General features: G+C 41.1%; 1 protein-coding gene across 3 annotated transcripts; it reads right to left on the bottom strand.

The window, feature by feature from the left end:
- Window positions 1-1,766: 1,766 nt before the first annotated feature.
- On the bottom strand, window positions 1,767-17,568 carry si:ch211-286o17.1 (hematopoietic progenitor cell antigen CD34). 3 transcript variants are annotated; one of them, XM_054783300.1, is made up of 8 exons: window positions 17,358-17,568; window positions 6,799-6,903; window positions 5,372-5,610; window positions 5,216-5,296; window positions 4,908-5,028; window positions 4,747-4,799; window positions 4,503-4,652; window positions 1,767-3,423 (listed from the first exon to the last, which is right to left on the bottom strand). In XM_054783300.1, exons 1-8 carry the CDS (start codon window positions 17,440-17,442, stop codon window positions 3,232-3,234), a joined length of 1,026 nt encoding a protein of 341 aa, XP_054639275.1. In that variant the 5' UTR covers window positions 17,443-17,568; the 3' UTR covers window positions 1,767-3,231. The 3 variants fall into 3 exon arrangements, with proteins under 3 accessions (XP_054639275.1, XP_054639273.1, XP_054639276.1); XM_054783298.1 differs by having other exon boundaries at window positions 1,772-3,423; window positions 5,216-5,299; window positions 17,358-17,564; XM_054783301.1 differs by having other exon boundaries at window positions 1,776-3,423; window positions 5,216-5,299; window positions 5,372-5,532; window positions 17,358-17,560.
- Window positions 17,569-19,959: the final 2,391 nt, after the last annotated feature.

The following is a 19,959-nucleotide window of genomic DNA, read 5'->3' as shown; positions in this document are numbered from 1 at the left end:
CTTCGGTGCTATGGCGACGAGGGAGATGTTTTTGTTTTTTTAATCACATTTGGCCACTTACAACAGCAGCACCTTTTATTGTGAGCGCTTCACGCATTAGGAAGTACTTAAGTAGTATTCTCGACGCGACATACGCAGCGCGGCGACGCTCTCGTCTCATAATAACATAAATAACTTACGTGTTTATCCGGGGACTGTCTACCTCCCTGAGCCGAAGGCGTGTCGTCTTGCCCTCCACCACGCCAGGCGAAGGCTCTGCCCGCGGCTGTCCCCTCCGCTGCCACTATCCGCCCCGGCGCGCACGTTTATCGCTGCGTATCCCCAGTACGATAAACACAACGATTTTCCATAGCGCAAGCAGCGGAAGCCTCGCCCACAGACACTCCCCCGGTCGTTGATTGGTCGAGAACTCCTAGAAGGCTGTCGTCAACGCCGGAATCACATGTGGCTGACGCATGTTTACAAACATCACTGTAAGTCATGTGGTAATGGGCGCCATTTTGTAACCGTAAAGTGTCTCCCTTTGTCGTGATGACAACCTCTTGGTGCTATTTTACATAACTGTACTATGTGGAGATGGTAGGAAATTGCTTTACGAGGCGTCCGTTTGGTACAGACATAAATACACTTATTCAGATTCAGTCACCTGAAATGTCAATTTATAGGTATGACAGCACAACAATGTAATTAAATCCACCTTCAATAAAGATAACAGTGCTGATTGACATTGTCGGATGTAACAGTGATTGTTATTGTGGATGAGGTTTGCAGTAATGTAAAACGGCAGTGCCTCCTACTGTTTTGATATTTTGGTTGCAAGACACAGAACATGGTAATCATATATAAGCAACGAATAAACCTGTGAAGTGAATACCCCTAACAGTGTCAATCAAAAGTGAGCATTACTATTTTAGTAAAGGCAGTCTATTTTTATCTCCTTGGATTGCGTATTTGTACCTAACCGGATAGTCGGCCGCATAGTATAGCCTTATTTTCAATAGGTCATTCATGCAATGACAGGTTTCTTCCATAGGATGGCGGTGTAATTGTTCTGTTTGTGGTAAACTCATGTAAGGCATTTCAGTTCTTTAATGTTTACGTGGTGGTATAAACATTGCATTTGTTAACTACTAATGGACGACTAAATAGTAAATGTTATTGTGAAAGTCACGCAACAGTAAATGCCATTGACAGTAGGTTACTTGACTTGTAATTATGTTTCACTTTATCACAATGCACAATTGGCATCCTAAACATTCAGGAAGGAACAACTATAGGTACAGTGATGAGATGGACACATTGATAACAGGCTAAAGTCAGCTGTGATAGTTTTGTATTAATTCAAAAAGTGTCTGTTTTGTTACTAGAATAATGTCTTGGCTTGCCATTACACAAAAAGAATAGTTTTACTCGCCTTCGGTGATTTCACCAAGAAAGACGCCCGGTATTCCATGAACTAATTAAACAGTACAGTAGTCAGGTGTAGGACTACTCAGAGTTGAGCACAGTGCACCGCTTTAAAGGATCCCACTAGAATATGGTGACTACTTTTGTTCCGTCTCTACTTCCTGAATCCATCACTACTAGTATATTTGTAAAGTAATTGTTATCGAGTAAACGTTGAAGCTAACAAACGATTCAATATTTGCTTTTTAAAAGTAATTTCGTTTGATAGAAGTACTTTAAATGGAAACAAAACAACGGTAAGTGACAAGCCAAGTAATATTAATCACTGCTAGCTAGCAGTATATTTTGTTGTCAGGCCCTTTTGTTTGAACGATGTCGACTTAACTTTAACGTTCAAGTTTTCGTAATTCGGAGTATGTTGCGTATTTTTATTATTAGAGGTCATTTGATTGTGGACATTTTAGATGTCCTGCAGTGCTTTAAATGTGTTGTGTGCATGTAAAACGTTTTAAATGCTCTGCGATCATAGTAAACTGTCCTCGTGTGCAATGAATTTACTGGAATAGAATTTTGTACTTTTCCTATATTTACATTTAGTGATACTCCAAAGGTTATTTCCTTACTTGACATTGGTGTTTTTGGAATATTAAAATGTACTTGGGAATAATGCCTGCATAGGAAGACAGTGTAGACATATTAGACTTCATATGTATGGTTAACATATTGCACTTATTTTACAAGACGTCCACACAACAGTACACATTTGACATGGTTTGATTTCTTGTGTTTCCCTTCTTTCTTAGAGTGCTACAGCAAGTACTGGGATTGACAGACTGTAAGACCCGGTGGTTGACATGAGTGAGGCCTGGTAAGCGAAGCACTGACCTCTTTTTTTGTGCTTTTGTACTTTATTACCAATAAAAAAAATGTTGATGCAATGTCAGTGGAAAAAAAGGCAATCAGTGTCTGTTTAAAAAAAAAAAAAAAGCTGTACACTCATGTCATATGAAAAGTCAACATGTAAACACAAAAAGGTCAAACATACTTTTTCTGACTAAGATTTGGCTGAAGTTTGCAACACAAAGTGATACATAGTCTTTTGTAAAGAATATCTTAGTCTTAACACTTTCTGGATTAAATCTCAAATGCTTCATGATGATAACATTGGAACAGAGCTCTGGGTTCTGTAATGAATGTTTGGGCTGATACCCCTGTTAAATTTGACTAGATTTTGTTCAAGCTTCAGTTGGTAAAGATCATTGCATCCCATTAATTCCCCGCTACACTGGCAATTGTACGTTTAACAGTTTTTATGAGCTTTTGGACACATTGGGGGGGTGAAAAAAAATAAATTTCAAAAGCACAACAATACACAAAAACAAACAATGAGTTTTTACAAGAATATAAAACCCGGTCTCCTTCCTTGGTGTGACATAAAAAAATCATTTAAAGGATCAACAGCACATTACTGAGTGACAATTTCTATTACTTCAAGCCTAAAGGAAGGGAGTGCTGACAAATCCCAGTCAGCACCTTGCTGAGCAGTTTTAGTCCCAAATACATTGTACGCAGGCTCCTCTTGGAAAGCCACCCAAACTTTTCACATTACAGGCATTGTTGTTATTGTTATTATGAACCTCACTGACACATTCATCCTGGGTGGTAGAGTTAGGGGAGGTGGGGGGTGATATCAGGTAAGGAAGTCAGTTGATTTTGCTCAGTTTGTCTCTCCAAAGTGTGGAAACCTTTCAAGGCAGCAGTTGGGGACTGTGGGTAGTATTAACCAGTGGTTGATGGTTTAAGGTCGGGGGAGGGTGTCAAGATTCACATCTCTGTGTCGGCCACTGGGGTCTGGGCGGCGGAAGAGTGCCCATTAGTGGTCGGGGAAGGGTTGGTTCCATTTTCTGGTGGAGATTCTCCGTTGGCGGTGACCTTGTCAAGGGGCTCCTGGGGCAAGGGGGCAACAGACACCAGGGTGTTGGCCTGGTTCTCCTCATCCACCTGGTAGGACTCAGCCTGAGGGAAGCACAGAGCCAGCAGTTTGTTAGCGTCAAGCTAACACATGCAATTAATTTTCCTGTTCAAATAGGACATGCAGTCAAGCAAGACGGTGCGAAGTGAGAACTGTGGTGCACATGTGGGTGTAGCCCCAAAGTAAACAAAGTCATTGGGTCTTAATTCCCATAAATTTATGGTTTTCAGCTGTGTGAACTCAGATGTTGCTGCGAGGTCATCTAACTCCCATACTACTAACTCTTAGCTTTAGATAGCTTTCACATTTAGGGAGGGGCTAGGTCTTAAAAGAAGACCTCTATGGATGATACACAATATGTCCGAAAGAGTGGTGCAGCGCCTTGAAACAAAGGCAATTCCATCAAAACCGTCGCATGGGTGTGCCTCCATGTGGTAACTCTTACAAAAGATGATGTCATGGGCTAGTGAGAAAAAGGAACCAAAACCATGTGTAGCCTCCTGGCAAGGGGCTGAGTTACAAAAGGCTGCTGATGGCTTGCGTTAAGCGAGTCAAGCGGCTCTACTCCCTCGAGTGGGAGACGGTGATTAACTGACAATGGAAGAATCATACTGTATATTCAATTCATAATCCATATGCACTTATAGAAAAGTGGTTGCAGTAAGGGAACTGGATATAGGTGGTCCAAGTTCAAGTTCACATGGAGTACATAATAGTCACAACAACCATTCAAAATGGTTTACACTGCAGCCTCTTTCGGCAGCAATAGCTTATTTAGGCCTTCACAGCATACATCATTAGAGCTTATTCCAGCTGACTTTGGGCGAAAAACAGGCTACACACTGGATTGGTCAACTGACCAAATTTTCAAATTCTGAAACTCAATAATTTGACTGATTGTGCCCATTCCTTGATCGAACCTTTCCTCCTACATTGATAGACAAACTAAACAACATGGCCAAGCCAATGAGGTAGTAATGACCTGGGCAAGTCAACAAGTCCAGTGCCTTAAGGTTCTTGTAGGTATTCCTATGTAAATGGAACCCCACCGGGACCTGTTCTTGGTTTGCTGTTCTCATGTCTCCTTAATTTTACAAATGTTTGCGTCCTGTCATCCACTCACCAGCCGGACTCCTTTGGAATTCTTGTGGTGGGTCTTAAAGTAATAACCAGCCACCAGCAGAGCAGCCAGCAGCAAGCCAGTCAGCAGCAGGGAAACCAGCACCAGTTTAGAGTTCTTCCTCCAGTGAGGAACTGCCTCCTTCACACCGGCCTGGGCAGCAACGCACAAACAAAAAGTAAACATAAGACGATCGTTGTCCTGCACATATTATTTGAGCATGGTTTTCAAATCTCCTTTTTTCTACCTTATCTTTGATGTTGTCGTTGTTAAACTTGTTGACCATGCCTTTAATATCATCTACAAAACAGGAGAGGCACAACGATTAAATACAGTATATCAGCACCATCCAAAGTACACTATTGAGTTAGCATCATCTTCATTGCTCCAACAGAGACCATCTCTGACCTTCAACATACTGTCCAGATACAAGGATCTGGTCTGTGTTGTCTTCCTGGTAGAGCTCTAGCTTGCAGTCTTCACCACACAACTCCTCGAGGACGCTCTGAATCCTCACTTTGGTGTTTTCCTGCAAGGTGATGAAATATTGTTGTTGGACTGTTGCTTAGGCGCTGTTTGCTGCCATTCAGTGTCATGTAAGGGAGTGGTCCTCAACCTTTTTGAATCCACTTCACCGGTTTACTATAGCAACCACAGATTATTATGTATTGTGCAAATTATGTATTGAGCAAAAAGAAAGTAATGCTTTTACTTACACAGTTGGAAGAGTGGGCGAGTTTCAGATTGACTGCATTTTTATCATGGACCGCCTCTTTGCCAACGCACACTACATCGCCCTGCTGGAGATAAAGTAAAATTTGAGCATCCGACCAAAGACTCAATGTTATCGCAATGTAATAAAGAAATCTCACCCCGGGAATGTTGGCCGGGCCGTCTCCTCTCCCAGGTAGAGGTGCGGGGGTCTGTTGCTCCTCGACTTTGGGTTGATCAGGATACACGTCCACTGTGACCTGGCCCTCATCAGCTGCTTCACCTTCGGCCCCAGTCGTTTCCTCTTCGTCAGTTGTCTGTTCTGTAGTTGGTGCAAGTGTAGTTTGCTCAGCAGGCTTGTTGAAGTCAAACAAAACTGTGAGTTTTTCATTGCCGCTGTCTGAAATTGGAATTAAATTCAATTAAGTGGGGACAGTATGGGTTATGTGGAGATAAGCAGAATTTTTACTGTGGGCCTTTTTACCTGCAGACATGACATCTGCTCATTAAACTGGCTTAAACGTGTCCCTTTTTGGTTTTAAGTTAGTTAGTTGGTTTGTCACCACCAAGTGTGGTTAGGCGTAAAAAATATGAATTGCCAAAACATCCTGTCGAAAAGTAGATCAGTAATACAGTACATGACCTTTAACTCAGAACCATCAGGCATATATATGCCTTCATGTCCTTCTAATGCTGAATTCCAAAACTCCAATTGCAAAAGTGCACTAGAATGCTACCCAAGACTCTTGTCGGGCCTATGAAGTGTCTCATAGTTTTTTAAAATTTAAAATTTTTCACAAACACACAGTAAACGACGGGCATTTTTTAATATGAATCGCCAAGCATCAACGACTGCAGTCAAATCCAGCAAACCTTCAGAAAAAACAGAAATCTGTCAGTATTTCTGAATGATCATTATCGCTGCTATTATTTTATTATTGACATCATGTCTTTTGCTATGCTAACATTTAAAATTTCACATTTAAATAAGGTAATGGTAAAATTTTATTTGAACATGCATCCAAGTTACAATGGAATACATCACATAAGGCGTTTGCATTTTTTGACATTCTGAAATAAAGTCAGCTGGGATAGGCTCCAGCATGCCCCTGCGACCCTAAAGAGAAGCGGTATAGAAAATGGATGGATGGATGGATGAAATACAACACTGTATAGTGGATGGGGGCTTTTTTTCATAGTCAATATGTAGTGGTTTAATTAGTAATGCATGTGGACTGTTTTATGCAGCTTATTTTTGGCCTCAGTGAGACCTTAAAGGAAAATAATAACAATGTCGCTGTAGTTTGGTTAATATGTAGGTCACATTATGTAAATGAAGAGTTGTTGGAGGTTTTTGGAGTTTTTTTTCAGAAGGCTTTATAGGCAAAATAGTTGCATACCATTACGTGCATTCTTAGCTACCTCTTTTAATATGTTTTTATATCTTTAGAATGCAGAGAAAAGAGAAGGAAATGTGTGTTCATGTCTGTCGTATGGATTGTGGCCGATGGGCAACATTTTTTAAAAAGTGCTGTTTTTCTTAGGGCAGCAGCATTTTCCCAGAGATGAATCCAGTATTGTAGATTACCAGAAGGAGTCACAACCGGAATCATGTCTCCTCGTATGTAGTCTTCTGCATGCATGGTTGGCATTGCATCTGTAATGATGTTCTCATCTTGGGCTCTGACTCCTGCTGTAAAATAAAAAATATACTAGTTAAATTGGCAGTACTCACTTGATTTGAATTTCGGTTACAACACTTGAACAGTTTTAAAGATTACGTACGCTAACTGGTTAATTTTTGAGACGTGATGACGATACAGTACATGCTTTAAATTCCATGGCCGTGCAGACTGGATGGCATCCAGCATGCAGTAGAGCACTTAGAACCCAAAGAGTATCTGATCTCCCAGTAAGACCTTAAATCAATGAGCGCCACTGTAATAACAAAAAAGTCAATGGTAGACCCCTTTGCAAATAAACCTTTCCCCTACTACAAGACGGGGCCCAGCTCTGACAGCCAAACGCTCTCACCTCCCACTGGGAAAGATGCTGGGAGCTTCCCAGGAAAATCTGTCCACTCATGGCAAGCACACTGGAGGCGACGCGGTGGGCTCTTGCCAAACTACAAAACACTATTTATTATTATAAAGCCCTGCTGCATGCCAGAAGACAGTGTTTCACACCACTATAGTGACGTATTTTGTCAATCACGTTGGAGAGTTCTGTTTAGTCTTAACGTGCTTCTATCGGCAGTGTAGGGTCATTTTTCCGGTGCCAAAATGTGTATAACAGTTACGCACTTGTGCTACAGCATTTCCAGGAACCTGTTGATTCGGACTCTACATGGTTTGTTGGCTCTGCTTGTTGTGCTTATGTCTTTTTCAATTAAACTTTTATTAGTGTGTTGTTATGACTGTTAGGTTATATTCCAATGCATGCAGAGGGTGGTGTTTTGTTTCAGATATATAATTTACATTTTAGGGCTTATTAAATAGTTTGCTTTGCTCCATTTCATTGAATGGGGCATCCGAAGTTAAGTCACCTTTTGAAGCCGGTATGACTTCTAGAATTGTCATTATGTCATCTTCCGCTCCTTCGCTCAGAATTTAAGACTCTAAAATTGATTCTTAATGTGTTATTTGTAGTGTGTGACCTTCAGCTGCCATGTATTTCTTTTTTATTTGAATATGCACACTGTTTTTTTGCGACCCCACCCTGCGGTGACACTGATCTGGTGGTGAGCTTGAGGCCTTTTGTTGGCATGACAGTTCAAATTGCGGGAGGAGGGTCCAGCAGTCAAAACAAAAAGACAGCATTCCTGCTACCCAGATTTCCGTCACGCTGCCAAAACACCACCACCATCATTACCTCACTTTCCAAACATTCCCATAATGCGTCAACTCTGCAGATCTCATTACGCTCTTGCTTGCTGTGGTAGTTTTGCTGCTTCCTGTACTCTCTCAAGTTGTAATATTGTTTGCCTCTTTGCTCACATGCAGCTTTAATTTAGACCTTGGCTGTGTTTTTAGCTGAAACAAACTTGGCTTTAGATGTGTAATACATAGTCCAGGAAAGAACGATGTGATGAAGGTTGCTTTCATGATCTAATTAGAAAAATTACATATTCGTCATTATAATATTGCCTGGTTATCCCATTTTGCACATGGAAGATAGTGGAGACTGCAATGTGTAAGACATTTATATTATTGAGGCCTGATAAATTCCCATCTGAATTGTCTGAACTTAAGTGAGTTTTTGATTTTGGCATTCTTTAAATCATTTGTGGTTGGTAGGATAGATTTTCTCAAAATACTTTCTTAAGAGGTATTTGGTATCTTCTAAATTCCAACACGTTTCGCATAGAACTTGCCTTCCTAAATGACTCCATGCTGATATTTTATGTTGATGGTGGCTGTGCAGCAGTCTGACCAACACACAACAGGTGATCGAATGCTGTGAACCTTATATAATAAGCATCTCAATAGATTACTTCTTACAGAATGTAGATGACACAGTAGTGGCATTGCTGTTGGTTTTCTTTTGATAAATCAAAATGACAGGCAGGTGCCACCGTAGTGTTGATTGTGAGCGGTTGTTTGGGTCAATAATCTCCAAGGTCTCATGGCGTGCTCTGTCTCAGCAACTGTCCATAGCAGCTGTTGTTCTATTGTATGTACGTGTAGGGGGAGAATGTGGTTTATATACTTTGCAGTACATACATGACTGATCTTTTGGCAGTTTCTCTGTCTATTTCAAGCTAACAAGGGATTTGAATGTTGCTGAATTAAGCATTTTTTTTTTTTTCATGTAGATTTTGGTGCTGTTTTTCAGTATTACAAAGTACAGATATGCAGGCAATGGAAACCATACATGCTTTTTATGTAGTACAATGCATTTTTAAGTATGCTACGACTTTAATGTTGGCTGTGGTATTTTGTAAGAACACATGGTCATATAATGATTAAAGAAAAAAACAGTTAAAGAGTGACCATATTAGAAGAAGATCAGCATTTTTTCCCATTTGCATTAAACATATCTGGTTAATTGTTATATTTAAAATGCCTTCCTGATGATATTCAATGATGCTTACCCCGACGCCTTAATCTTAACCGTAATCTACCAAAATTCACTTGAAATTAACCAAAGTTATAAAAAAAAAAGTCATTGTTGTGGTGAACATCTAGCTACCCTCTTGCTACTTTTTCCAATGGAACAAATGGTCCAAAAATCCAAAAATCCCCTACAAATTGCGAAGAAATATATTGAATGAGGAGCCAGACTAAAACAATGTGGATTTTGTTGTCCACAATCTTTGGTAACGACTATACGACAAGACAGTTATTCCCTGTCCTTGTATGTCTGTCTTTTACAACCTTTGTAAGTCGCCTGTAGTCTACAGCTGCCATACTTCTGCCGTGTTTGGGTGGTCTGCTTGTTTATTTTGCCAAGAAAAGAATGAGGTTGAAAATGGCCGAGACTACTCTGGTGTAAATGGAGTTTGTCATACAAATGTGACTCACACAAGTGGCTGAGTGCTGAAGCAGATATGTGTTTGTTTCAGCTTGGCAACTTTGTTTCAGCTTGGCAACAGCGCCCTGGCAGTGGGGGAGCTGTAGCTGTACTTCCATGAGTGACCAGGCTACCGTTTGCCTTATGCGCATGTAACAAGGCTTGCTACTGTGATTCATTGCTTTACTGAAAAATATTCCATGCAAGAGATGAGAATTTGGTAGTATTTTGCACAGAATATTATCTAATTAGAGCAGTGCTTCTCAAATAGTTGGGCGGGCTCCCCAGAGAGAGGCAGGGGGAATAATCGTGGAATTTCTTCAGGTTGATAGGTCTGTTAGTGTCTTTATTCATGCTTGAATGTTTCTGGTGCCAACAATTCATGCAGTGGTTTGTACAAATAAATAAATATTGTCAGGTTCTCAATAGTATTTCAAATCAGGGTGGCGTGAAAAAATCCCTGTGAGGGCATTAAAGAAAATAATTGACAACCACTGAATTAAAGTAAACATTATTTTGGCAAGGGAGAACTATAAGGTGAACTCCTAACTTGAATTTGTGGTTTTTCTGATAAAAACTATTTTGTTGTTATATTTGCAAGTATTTTGTTCCACTGTAGTTCGACTGAAACGTAATACCGTGCTTACTTTTCTTTCATCACTGCATAAGCTATCTAGCTATTGTTTCATACTCTATATTCTTCTGTCCCTACACAATTACACAATGGGAACATTTAAACACTATCAGTAATGACTAAGATATGGAAAAGAGGTAGGATTAAATGAGCTCTGCTTCTTCCTAGGGCTGGGCGATATATTGATATTGTTAATATATCGATATTTATTTTAAGCAAGATATCAAAATATCGTTCATATCGATATAGACTGGATTTGCGCTGTTACGCTTGGTATTTTGACGCAGAGGTCTCACTCATCACTCTGCACTGTGTGTGAGCCCCTGCCCCGCCCTCCATCGTGCATGAAGAAGGAGAGAGGAGGGGCGGAGCAGAAGCCCCGCTCAGTCTTCAATAAACATGAAGGAAACGACGTCTGTGGTGGAGGAACGGGTCAGAAAAGAAAAAGCAGTGGCACAGTAATTTGGAGGTACTTCGAAAAAGTGACTGCGAAGTGCGGGAACACTACAAATCTTTTTCGCCACCTTAAAACTTGGCACAAACCGCAGTACGCGTGTGTGAAGCTGCAGGCTGAAGCAGCCCCGGATGCACAGCTTCACAAAGCTGCTACCACAACACAGAGCTCATTGCTTGCTTCTTTTTCCTGTTGCGTTCCTTGTGAAAGAAAAAGTGTAGAGTGGTGTGCTATTAGTAAAGCGGTGTCCTATCACATTGCTAAAGATATGGTCCCCGTTGCAACGGTGATGGAGCCTGATGGAGTTGATCGGTTGGTGTTCCTGGCACAAAATCTTTTAAGGAATAAGGACATAAGGGCATCTGTCTTTTAAAAATGTTTACCTAAAAAAAAATACTGTAAAGTATTTTTGAGTTGCTGCTGACATTTAAAAATTTCCTCTTAAACGGGGCACTTTATTTCACATTTTGTTCTGTTCTGCTTTTGGTATTAGTTGAGGATTTGAGCATAGCGAAAGGTTTTTTATAAAGAAGATTGAAGATTATATTTTACTTGTTCTGTATTTATATGAAAAAGAGAATTAACATTTATTTTAGGGGCTATTTTTAAATTTTAAATTAAACAACTTTGCACACATATTTGGCTTTGACCTTGTCTACTCTCACTCTGTGGAAAAAATATCCAGATATATATGGTACATTGATATTCAATCTTTGCTCCATATCGCCCAGCCCTACTTCTGTGTGTGTTAATGTGTGTGATGTTCCTCAATGGAACTTAAGCATGTCCGAAACGAATAAAACCCTTACCATTACCATAAGCCAGGGGTGTCAAACTCATGCCATGAAGGGCCGAGACACTGCAGGTTTTCTTTCCAGCCAATCACTAAAGCAGGTGATTTTAATGATCACTACCTCCTTCAATTTAAGGGAAGGAGTTCATCAATTGAATCACTTGCTGGGGAAACTGGTTGGAGAGAAAACCTGCAGTGTCTCGGGCCTCCATGCCACGAGTTTGACACATGTGCCATAAGCATTTGATTTCTTCATTGTTACGATTCCCAACGATGAGCACTTTGCTTGGTGCTCATCAGTCATGCGTCCTATTATCACACAACCCAATAACACCAATGGTCCTAATTGACTTCAGATCTGACGTCACCACTCCATGTAAGATTTTCACACTAGACTGACTGCATTTTGAGGAATTGTTGCAGTCTGGCTATATCCTACCCTACAGACCCTTGTCCGCACCCCACCATCTCTTGGGATTTTTGTTGGAAGAATGTGGCGGGATACAGAGGAAGACAAGCCTACAGCTCCACGCCTCTCGCTGACTGCTCGCCCTCTCCCAGTCACGCACAGCTAATCCCAGGCATCCACTGAGGTGAGCCACTACACACCTCCCACGTTCTGGAGGAAAATGCGTCAAGATCCCAGACCATAACATTCTTTTCTCACTACATGCCTTACACATTTTTTTCTTCTCTTGAGACAAATAAAGAGCAGTTGCATATTTCCCACGGTCTTACAAAACTTGTTTTTCATCCCTATTTAGACACTGTTTACTTTTCCCCTTTGTCCAATTATGCGGCCTCGGGAGGTGATGAGCGTCTGCCTACTTATTTGGACCAACAACATTCAAAATGCTCTGCCAGCATCCTGTCTAAAACACGCACCATGTGATCATTTATTAACACAAAGACACCCATTTTCTTACATTTGTACCATTTATGTTGCCATCTGTGGCCAGAATGTAAATGCATGGTGATTTGAATGTGTATTGTCAATAGTAGAGCTGTTGTGACCCTTTCAATAAAGACTTCTCTGTTCAAATGTTCAAATCTGTTCAGATGGTTTCTTCAAGTGTCCGTCTGTTAGACTGTATGTGTGAACACCACGCTTGGTCTTGATTTAGCCATGCTAACGGGCATGACGGATGGGCTAAAATAGTTACTCAAAGCCTGTGACTCCCTTGCTATTGGGTCACCACTGGTTAAAACCAACTTTTAGATAAGACGATTGAGGGTGAAAAAAAAGTGACATAAAAGCTACTGCCCAACTGTCTATCTATTGCATTTTTACAAAGACATCAATTTGATGCTGTGGTGATCTTTTTTGCCAGCTAATCAGTGTACAGTAACATTCTATGAAGCCACCCTGTCTTCTTACAGCTTATTTAGCAGCGAGCTGTAACATTTGGCTGTGTAAATGGGGATCCTGCCCATCTCTATCTCTCTGATGCCTGCACATAAAGATTAATTAGGAGACTTCACAACTGGATGTTCTTGGATGTTACAAGTACTGTATCTTGTATTAAAGTACAGCTTTAACTTGTATCCTACAAGATAATTGCATATCACATTCCTCTTAATGAACCAGAGTTCTATAGTTTAGAGCAGGGGTGGGCAAACTTCTTGACTCACGCCGCATTGAGTTAACAAAATTGACTATAGACTATATATTTGATACACGCACACTAGTTTAAGCTTATAATTCTAACAGTCCACCTGGAATTATTTGTCTTATTTTTTTACCTGTAAAAGTGTCATACAATCGGCTGTATGTGATTGTGTCCCTTTTTTGAATTTTACAGGTTTTTTTTTTTTACTGAATAAGAAACAAAGGATGATAAATGAACTATGAACAATAAAACATTGACTATTAAAGAGTATGTGAATATCCCTCCTTTTTTACTTCCCAGACAGTGCAGTGGGTCGGTTAAGTTGTGTATTTGTTGACTTGTTTGTTTGGCACCATTGGTGAGGTAGATGTCTGGATCGCTGCATGTGGAAAGCTACTCAAACCATCAAAAGGTTGTCTCAGATTGATTGACTGAGTCTGACAACTTGCAAGTCATGTTGCCAGCTTGTATGCTAAAAGTTTAAATTAAATATTTTGGAAGCAACTGGCAGAACGGATTCAAAAGCTTGGCGGGACAGATGTGGACCCCGGACTGTAGTTTGCCCACCCCTGGTTTAGCGCATGCAGAGGAATGTGACACCGGAGCCTCGCCTCACCCCTTTGGGTTAAACACGCCCTGCAACTCTACCCTTTTTGAAACAACAGGCTGCTGACCCCCACTATCTTGACTGTGCCCAACCTCCCCCCCACTCATTCCAGTCAGGGCGATTAATAGCCGTCCCGTTCTCTCCCCTTGGCAGGAAAACGACAAGCTTTCATGGTTTCAATCAGACCTGTGGAAGCAGCGCGTACTTCATTTGGTTCTGCCCAGCTGGGGCGGCCCCAAACCCCCGAGGCCTTCTTATCGAAAGTACAGTGCCTGCTTTTGAGGGCCACAATCAGGAAACGTGACATCTGCTTTCAATTGGCGAGTTGTCGGAGCACCCCATCGACCCCTCCTCCACTCCCCACTCCACTGCACACTGACGCTCGCTTGTGCCTGCTCTGTGCAAAGCTGTAAAAAGGCCTGTTGGGCTTGATTCTGTGCAGGTAGACATTTGAGGGATCGGTTTGCACAGTGAGTCAGATACTCTGCGGCTTTGTATTGATTGTATCCAGAAAGAATTTGAGATGTACTACAGCTTTCAGAAGAGTAATTACTACAATAGTGCATATATCCAGTGGTGGTACTGAGAAATGGCTATAACAAGACCATTAAAACTCCTGACGTGAGTGCACTTAGTTGATGTGTAAAGATTCCTTCCTTGTTTTCAAACTGCTGTCAGTGTTTAATGCAGCAAAAGTTGCCATCTTTTAATCAAGACTCCTCTCTATGTTTATAACTTGGATCCCTGCTTCAAATGTTGAATGAAGGCTTGTTTGATTAAGCTACGTTTCCACCAAGAAATGCAGTCCAGTTAAACTCAACACAGTACATTTTAGAATGTGTAGGCGGAGTGGATGTACAGTCATCCCTTGTCATTTTGTGGTTCAAATTTCACGACTTCACTCTATCATGGTTTTTCTAAATAAATACATAAATTATTCTTGTTTTGTGGTTGACTGCGGACAATTATTAGTCAAGAAATGTGCATATTCAAGCAAATTTCATGTATTCTTGGCTTAAATTAAGAATTTTCAAGCATAAAAATGGCTAAATGAACAAAAATACAAATATAAGACATTTAGAAGATGCATGCAAAGACATAATACGTAGTGTTGTACAGTAGTTACCAGGTGTCAGTAATGATACATTGATGAGATAATAGCTAATACAGGAAGTACACTGTCCAGAAAACTCTTCCAATTCTAATGTGTGAGTCTTATTTAGGTTTCTAATGTGTCTTATTTCCTGTTATTGTGTCTGCTATATTGGTTAATATGAGTGTAAAGGTGACTATAGGAGCGTTACTTTATGTCTACAGGGCTCTAATAACGTTAAAACCATATTTAGGCTTTCAATGCTCTAGGTATGAAAATATTCCATTTATAAATACGGAATCCTACTTCGCAGAAATTCACAGGTCAGATCTGGAACCAATTAATCGCGATAAATGAGGGATTACTGCCACTAAAAACCATAGCTTCACAACACAGTGCATCTGAACACATGGTACAAAAGTTTGCTTTAGTGTTCTTTACATGGACGTGACAGCTACATAGGCAAAGTAACAGACAGCGTTTATAAGCGTACTCACACTAGGGCGATCGTTGTGTGCTTGGGCCCACTGAACTGAACTGAACCGTACTTCTTGTTAAAAATAAAAAAAAAGGGTCTGAACTAGCCATTCAGTATATACTTGACTGTATGTATCACCATGGCACTATGTTGTCATTGACATCTGACTGCCCGATGCATCTGCTCCTCCTTTGGTGGCTTCACAAACAATGATTTCCATAATTACATGCTTGAACCTTGGCAAGAATCTTGGGCTGGGTTCGCTGCCGGACTGTAGAGCCGCCCTAAAACCACTTGACAGCACACACAGACCATGAACTGTGTTGTGGAAATTGTGCATTAGTGAAATATTTAAGGTGGTACATCTAAGCACGATAATGTGTTCGCAATGTGTTGTGCCTGTGTTGTTTCACAATAGTCCTCTCAGCGCTTTCCACTAGAAGCCAGCAGAATGTTCTCTGCATGAGTTTTCCCCTGTGGGCCTGCCCTGCTATGCTACCAAAACTCCTCTCTCCATTTGTCCCGGTAACCGTTATGCTCTCGAGCATCCATAAATCTCACCCATTGAGTTCCTACTTGCAAAACAATCACCCATGCATTACATAATATGCAGCCTGGCTTCCATCACCAAAGACAATTCAGAGTTAGTTATTTGTGTTCAGTTGAAATAAAAAGCAAGAATTGGTGGTTTTCTATCTGTATATTGATCTATCTGATTATTGATACTTGTATTGTATCAAATGTTAGGTGGTAGTTTGTGTTTGTAGCTTGTGATTAGGACACTGGAAGAATTTTCTGTTTCAGATTCTATACCGCAAAATGGTGACCCTGTTTTTTTTTTTGTGACTCAACTGATGAGATCATGAGTTGGAATTAAATCGTTCAGTGTGTGATTAATTTAAAGCCACAACACAGAGGTTTAGTTCACTGTCATCTCCAATTTGATATGTAGGACCTACACTGATTTAAACTTGGCTTTGTCACACTTTTCTTTCTGCACAAACCCCGATATTCATTTTATGATTAATGAACTGAAACTAGAGTTTAATCAAATCATCCTGGCTGGAACTCCTACTTACTGCTGAAGTAACTCCCTTGGAAGGGGATTTGATTATGGGAAGGCTTAAAGATGTTTATCACCTTATTTGGTGGTGGTTTTGTGATAGTTTTGATGTTGCTAGACATCAGGTCTCTGTGACACTAGACGGGAAAAAAAGATGGTTTGAAAAAAAAAAAAGTCAAAAGGACAGTATTGATTGTGCAAAAAAAAATCCAACTGGTGACTAAAACAAGCATGAGGGCATGCTGAGATGTTGCAAATGAAAATGAATTAAGCCGTTGCGTCTCGTAGGAACAATTTTCATAATATAAGTTCCTCATTTGAACTTGAGCTGTGTCCAATTTTCCAGACGGTTCAACGCATCAGTCAACTTGAATGTGTCAGGGCTGTATAGACACACGCCCTCCTTCACTCACGCATACATGGCTTCACATTACATATAGCTAAATATAAACATTTAAATATGAGAGTTTTTCAAAGTTTGGAAGATCAATGTGTATCAGGATAGTGAAGTTGTAGTAAATAGGAGTTAAAAAGATAGCCAAAAGAACATTTTTAACAGAAAAAGCTTTCATACTCATATTTTTTTTAATAACGATTCATCCAAATAACATGGCTGGCACCTCACTAAAAAGGATCCCTTTGTCTAGCTTGGAATATCACATGTTGAGTGGAAAACAACCCGATTTAAAGTTGTTTTAAAATGAAAGAAAATTGTTCACCATTCAGGATTGAAATAGTTGTTTGTAATCCAGAGTTCAGAAAGGCTAAAACCTGGATTCAAATTGGAAGGACCATTGAAACCCTCACGCCATGCTCCCCAGCACCCCAGCCCTGCACTCTCCTTACAGTTTGAACAACTTCTGCAACTTTCTTCCTGTCTTTACATTGAAATGTGTTACTTACCATTCATGATTGTGGCAGTGAGGAGTAAAGCCAAGGCCAGCATTTTGGCGGGTCGGTCTGCTTGCTGTGAGGCTGATGCTGCCATGTGCACGCGTCTGCCGGGTATGGGTCAAAATGGAGGGAAAGTGGAGGTAAAGCTGCTTTAGCTGTGGCTTAAGGTTTCCTCTTGCTCAGAGTGGATAAAGCACCACTTGTGTTCTGTCACTTTTATACAGCCCTCCCGTTCTCTCTCGCTCCCTCCCTCCCTTGTCGAGGCCCAGCCCTGCACCCGTCTTCCGCTGGTTACTTTAACCCTTCCACTGAGACCACGCCCCTCATTGTGAAGGAAGGCAGATGTTTGGGATGTAGTGGAAGAATGGACTCTTGTTGTGATGCTGTCTTTTTTTCTCCAAATACCTTCCAAGTTTATCATGCACAGGCATTCAAATGAGGGTGCTCCATGAGAACTGTGACCTCATCTGGATGGGAGCAGTAATCCAGTGCACAATGAAAGGTGATGGCTGACAAAAGGCCGGGACACTCCGCTCCTTAACAGGCTTACGGAGATGGACTACAGAACACAATATCATGCTTGGAAACAAAGGTGCGACTCTGTGTCATGCTAATTTAGTTAATCCGTTTCTGTAGCCTGGTGCTAGCTGTGCTCAAGAAGGCCATCAATCAGCCACAAGTGAAGACACCGCAGGATCCGTTAAAGCGTTTCACACTTCCATAGAGCCTCCCCCCAGCCCCTCTTGTGTAAATTGAAAATTGTTCTCCTGCTCTCGCACATCTGGAACTATTGGTGAAGGTATGCCAAATGACTTGTTAAAAAAAATACACCACCCTCTTTGTGACATTTAGTAGAAGCAGACTGTGGAGATCTATTCTTAAAACAGTCAGTAATTTGACACCATTGCCTGTCACCCCCCTATCCTTTCTCCCCATTTCCTCCACGACCCCTCCTCCCCTCGGCAGACCACTACCAAACTTCTAGCTCAAACAGTGGGGTGTTTAGGCGGCCAATTGGCCTCCCACTGTGACTTCAGTTGAGCTTTGCACCCCCACCCCGATGAGAGAGAGTGAGTGAGAAGCGATGTATTAACATTACGGTGACCACAGCTGGACAGCAGCAGTCACATCACCCCAGTAAAACATTAATTAGTCTGTTAACTAGTTAAGTATTTGGGCTATACTTCAGTTCTCCTCAATCACGGCTACCTGTCAGATGAAGAACAGACCTTTAACTCTCAGCAGCAGCACGAATTCCATGCTCTTGCACGGCTTATTTAGACCTAAGTCAAGTACTGTTTACGTCCAGTGTACGACATAGTTTCAGTTATGCGCATTGTCCCAACATTGGTATGCATTGTCACCACCACTTCCTGCATCTGTGAAGCAGTCATGGCATTATTTGGTCCTGCTTTGTCCCGCGTGATGCCACGCTATTGCAGGCATCACCCCTGGCTTTATTAATTCCTCTCTTTGCAAGGGACCTACAAAATGTTGAATTCCAGAGAAGAAACATTACTGAAAAGTACGGTGCAGAAAAGAAAATGTGTCTATTTTATCTCGCTCCTCCATCCATCCATCCATCCATCCATCCATCCATCCATCCATCCATCCATCCATCCATCCATCCATCTTCTACCGCTTAGCTGATATCTCACTCCTACTATAACTACTTGTCGAAAACCAGGAGATAAAAAGGAAAGTACGTACCGTGTTGGTGAGTGAATGGCTGACTAGAGGACATCACTTTGGGCATTATGATTAGTTATTAACAGAACTTCACAAGGAAGATCCAAACAGCTACAGAAATTAATTGACAATTCCCCCCAACCACATAAGGTAGTGAAAAAGTTAACCCATTCATGAGAATGAGGCACGCTTTGATACACACCGCCCACATTGTTTGTGCATAGGTTGTGGTGTGTTCACGACTAATTTATGTGTGGCGCACGAAGATTATGCATGCTAGAAATTTTGAACCTTTAAAAAATTGTGCAGTAGCATACAGTCGCACACAGTTTACACATACTTCACTCCTGTTTATGACCAATGCATTGGCACGCTTAATTACATACCACTGCGGGGACATTTGTGCAAGTGTCTAGGTGGCTTAACTCTGCACTTGTCCAAAGTTATAGATGCCATATATCACATACACCAACGTAACATGAAGGAGCGGTGCAGGAGGACACAGACGTTAGCAACACTAGAACAGCTAATAGCATTATAGTCACATTTTAACAGCAACATCATGAGCATCGTCAGCTACTTGCCATGTCCACTTCCATCCAAGCTGCGAAAACTCAATGTCTAACCCCATTATCCACAAGTTGTTGCTTGACTATGAGACATTTGGTATGATTTTAGCTGGAGAGTTGATTCTGTCTTTAGTTATGTAAACACCCTCAAGTGTGACAGTGTGGTTTGCGCGGTCTCATGGCAGCACATTTCTCTGCAAACATAATGAAGCACATTTACCACGTGCATGTAATGATTTAAAGCCTGTCTTCCCATGACCTTATTTGTCAATAGTGTATACCTCTCCGCACATCTGTTGCAGTTTACAGACTGTGCAAACACTGAACCTCTTCTCCAATTAGCCACTGTACGT

Source organism: Dunckerocampus dactyliophorus, chromosome 8, assembly GCF_027744805.1.
Source record: "Dunckerocampus dactyliophorus isolate RoL2022-P2 chromosome 8, RoL_Ddac_1.1, whole genome shotgun sequence".
NCBI classification, from domain to species: Eukaryota; Metazoa; Chordata; class Actinopteri; order Syngnathiformes; family Syngnathidae; genus Dunckerocampus; species Dunckerocampus dactyliophorus.
This window is presented reverse-complemented; position numbering and strand designations above follow the sequence as displayed.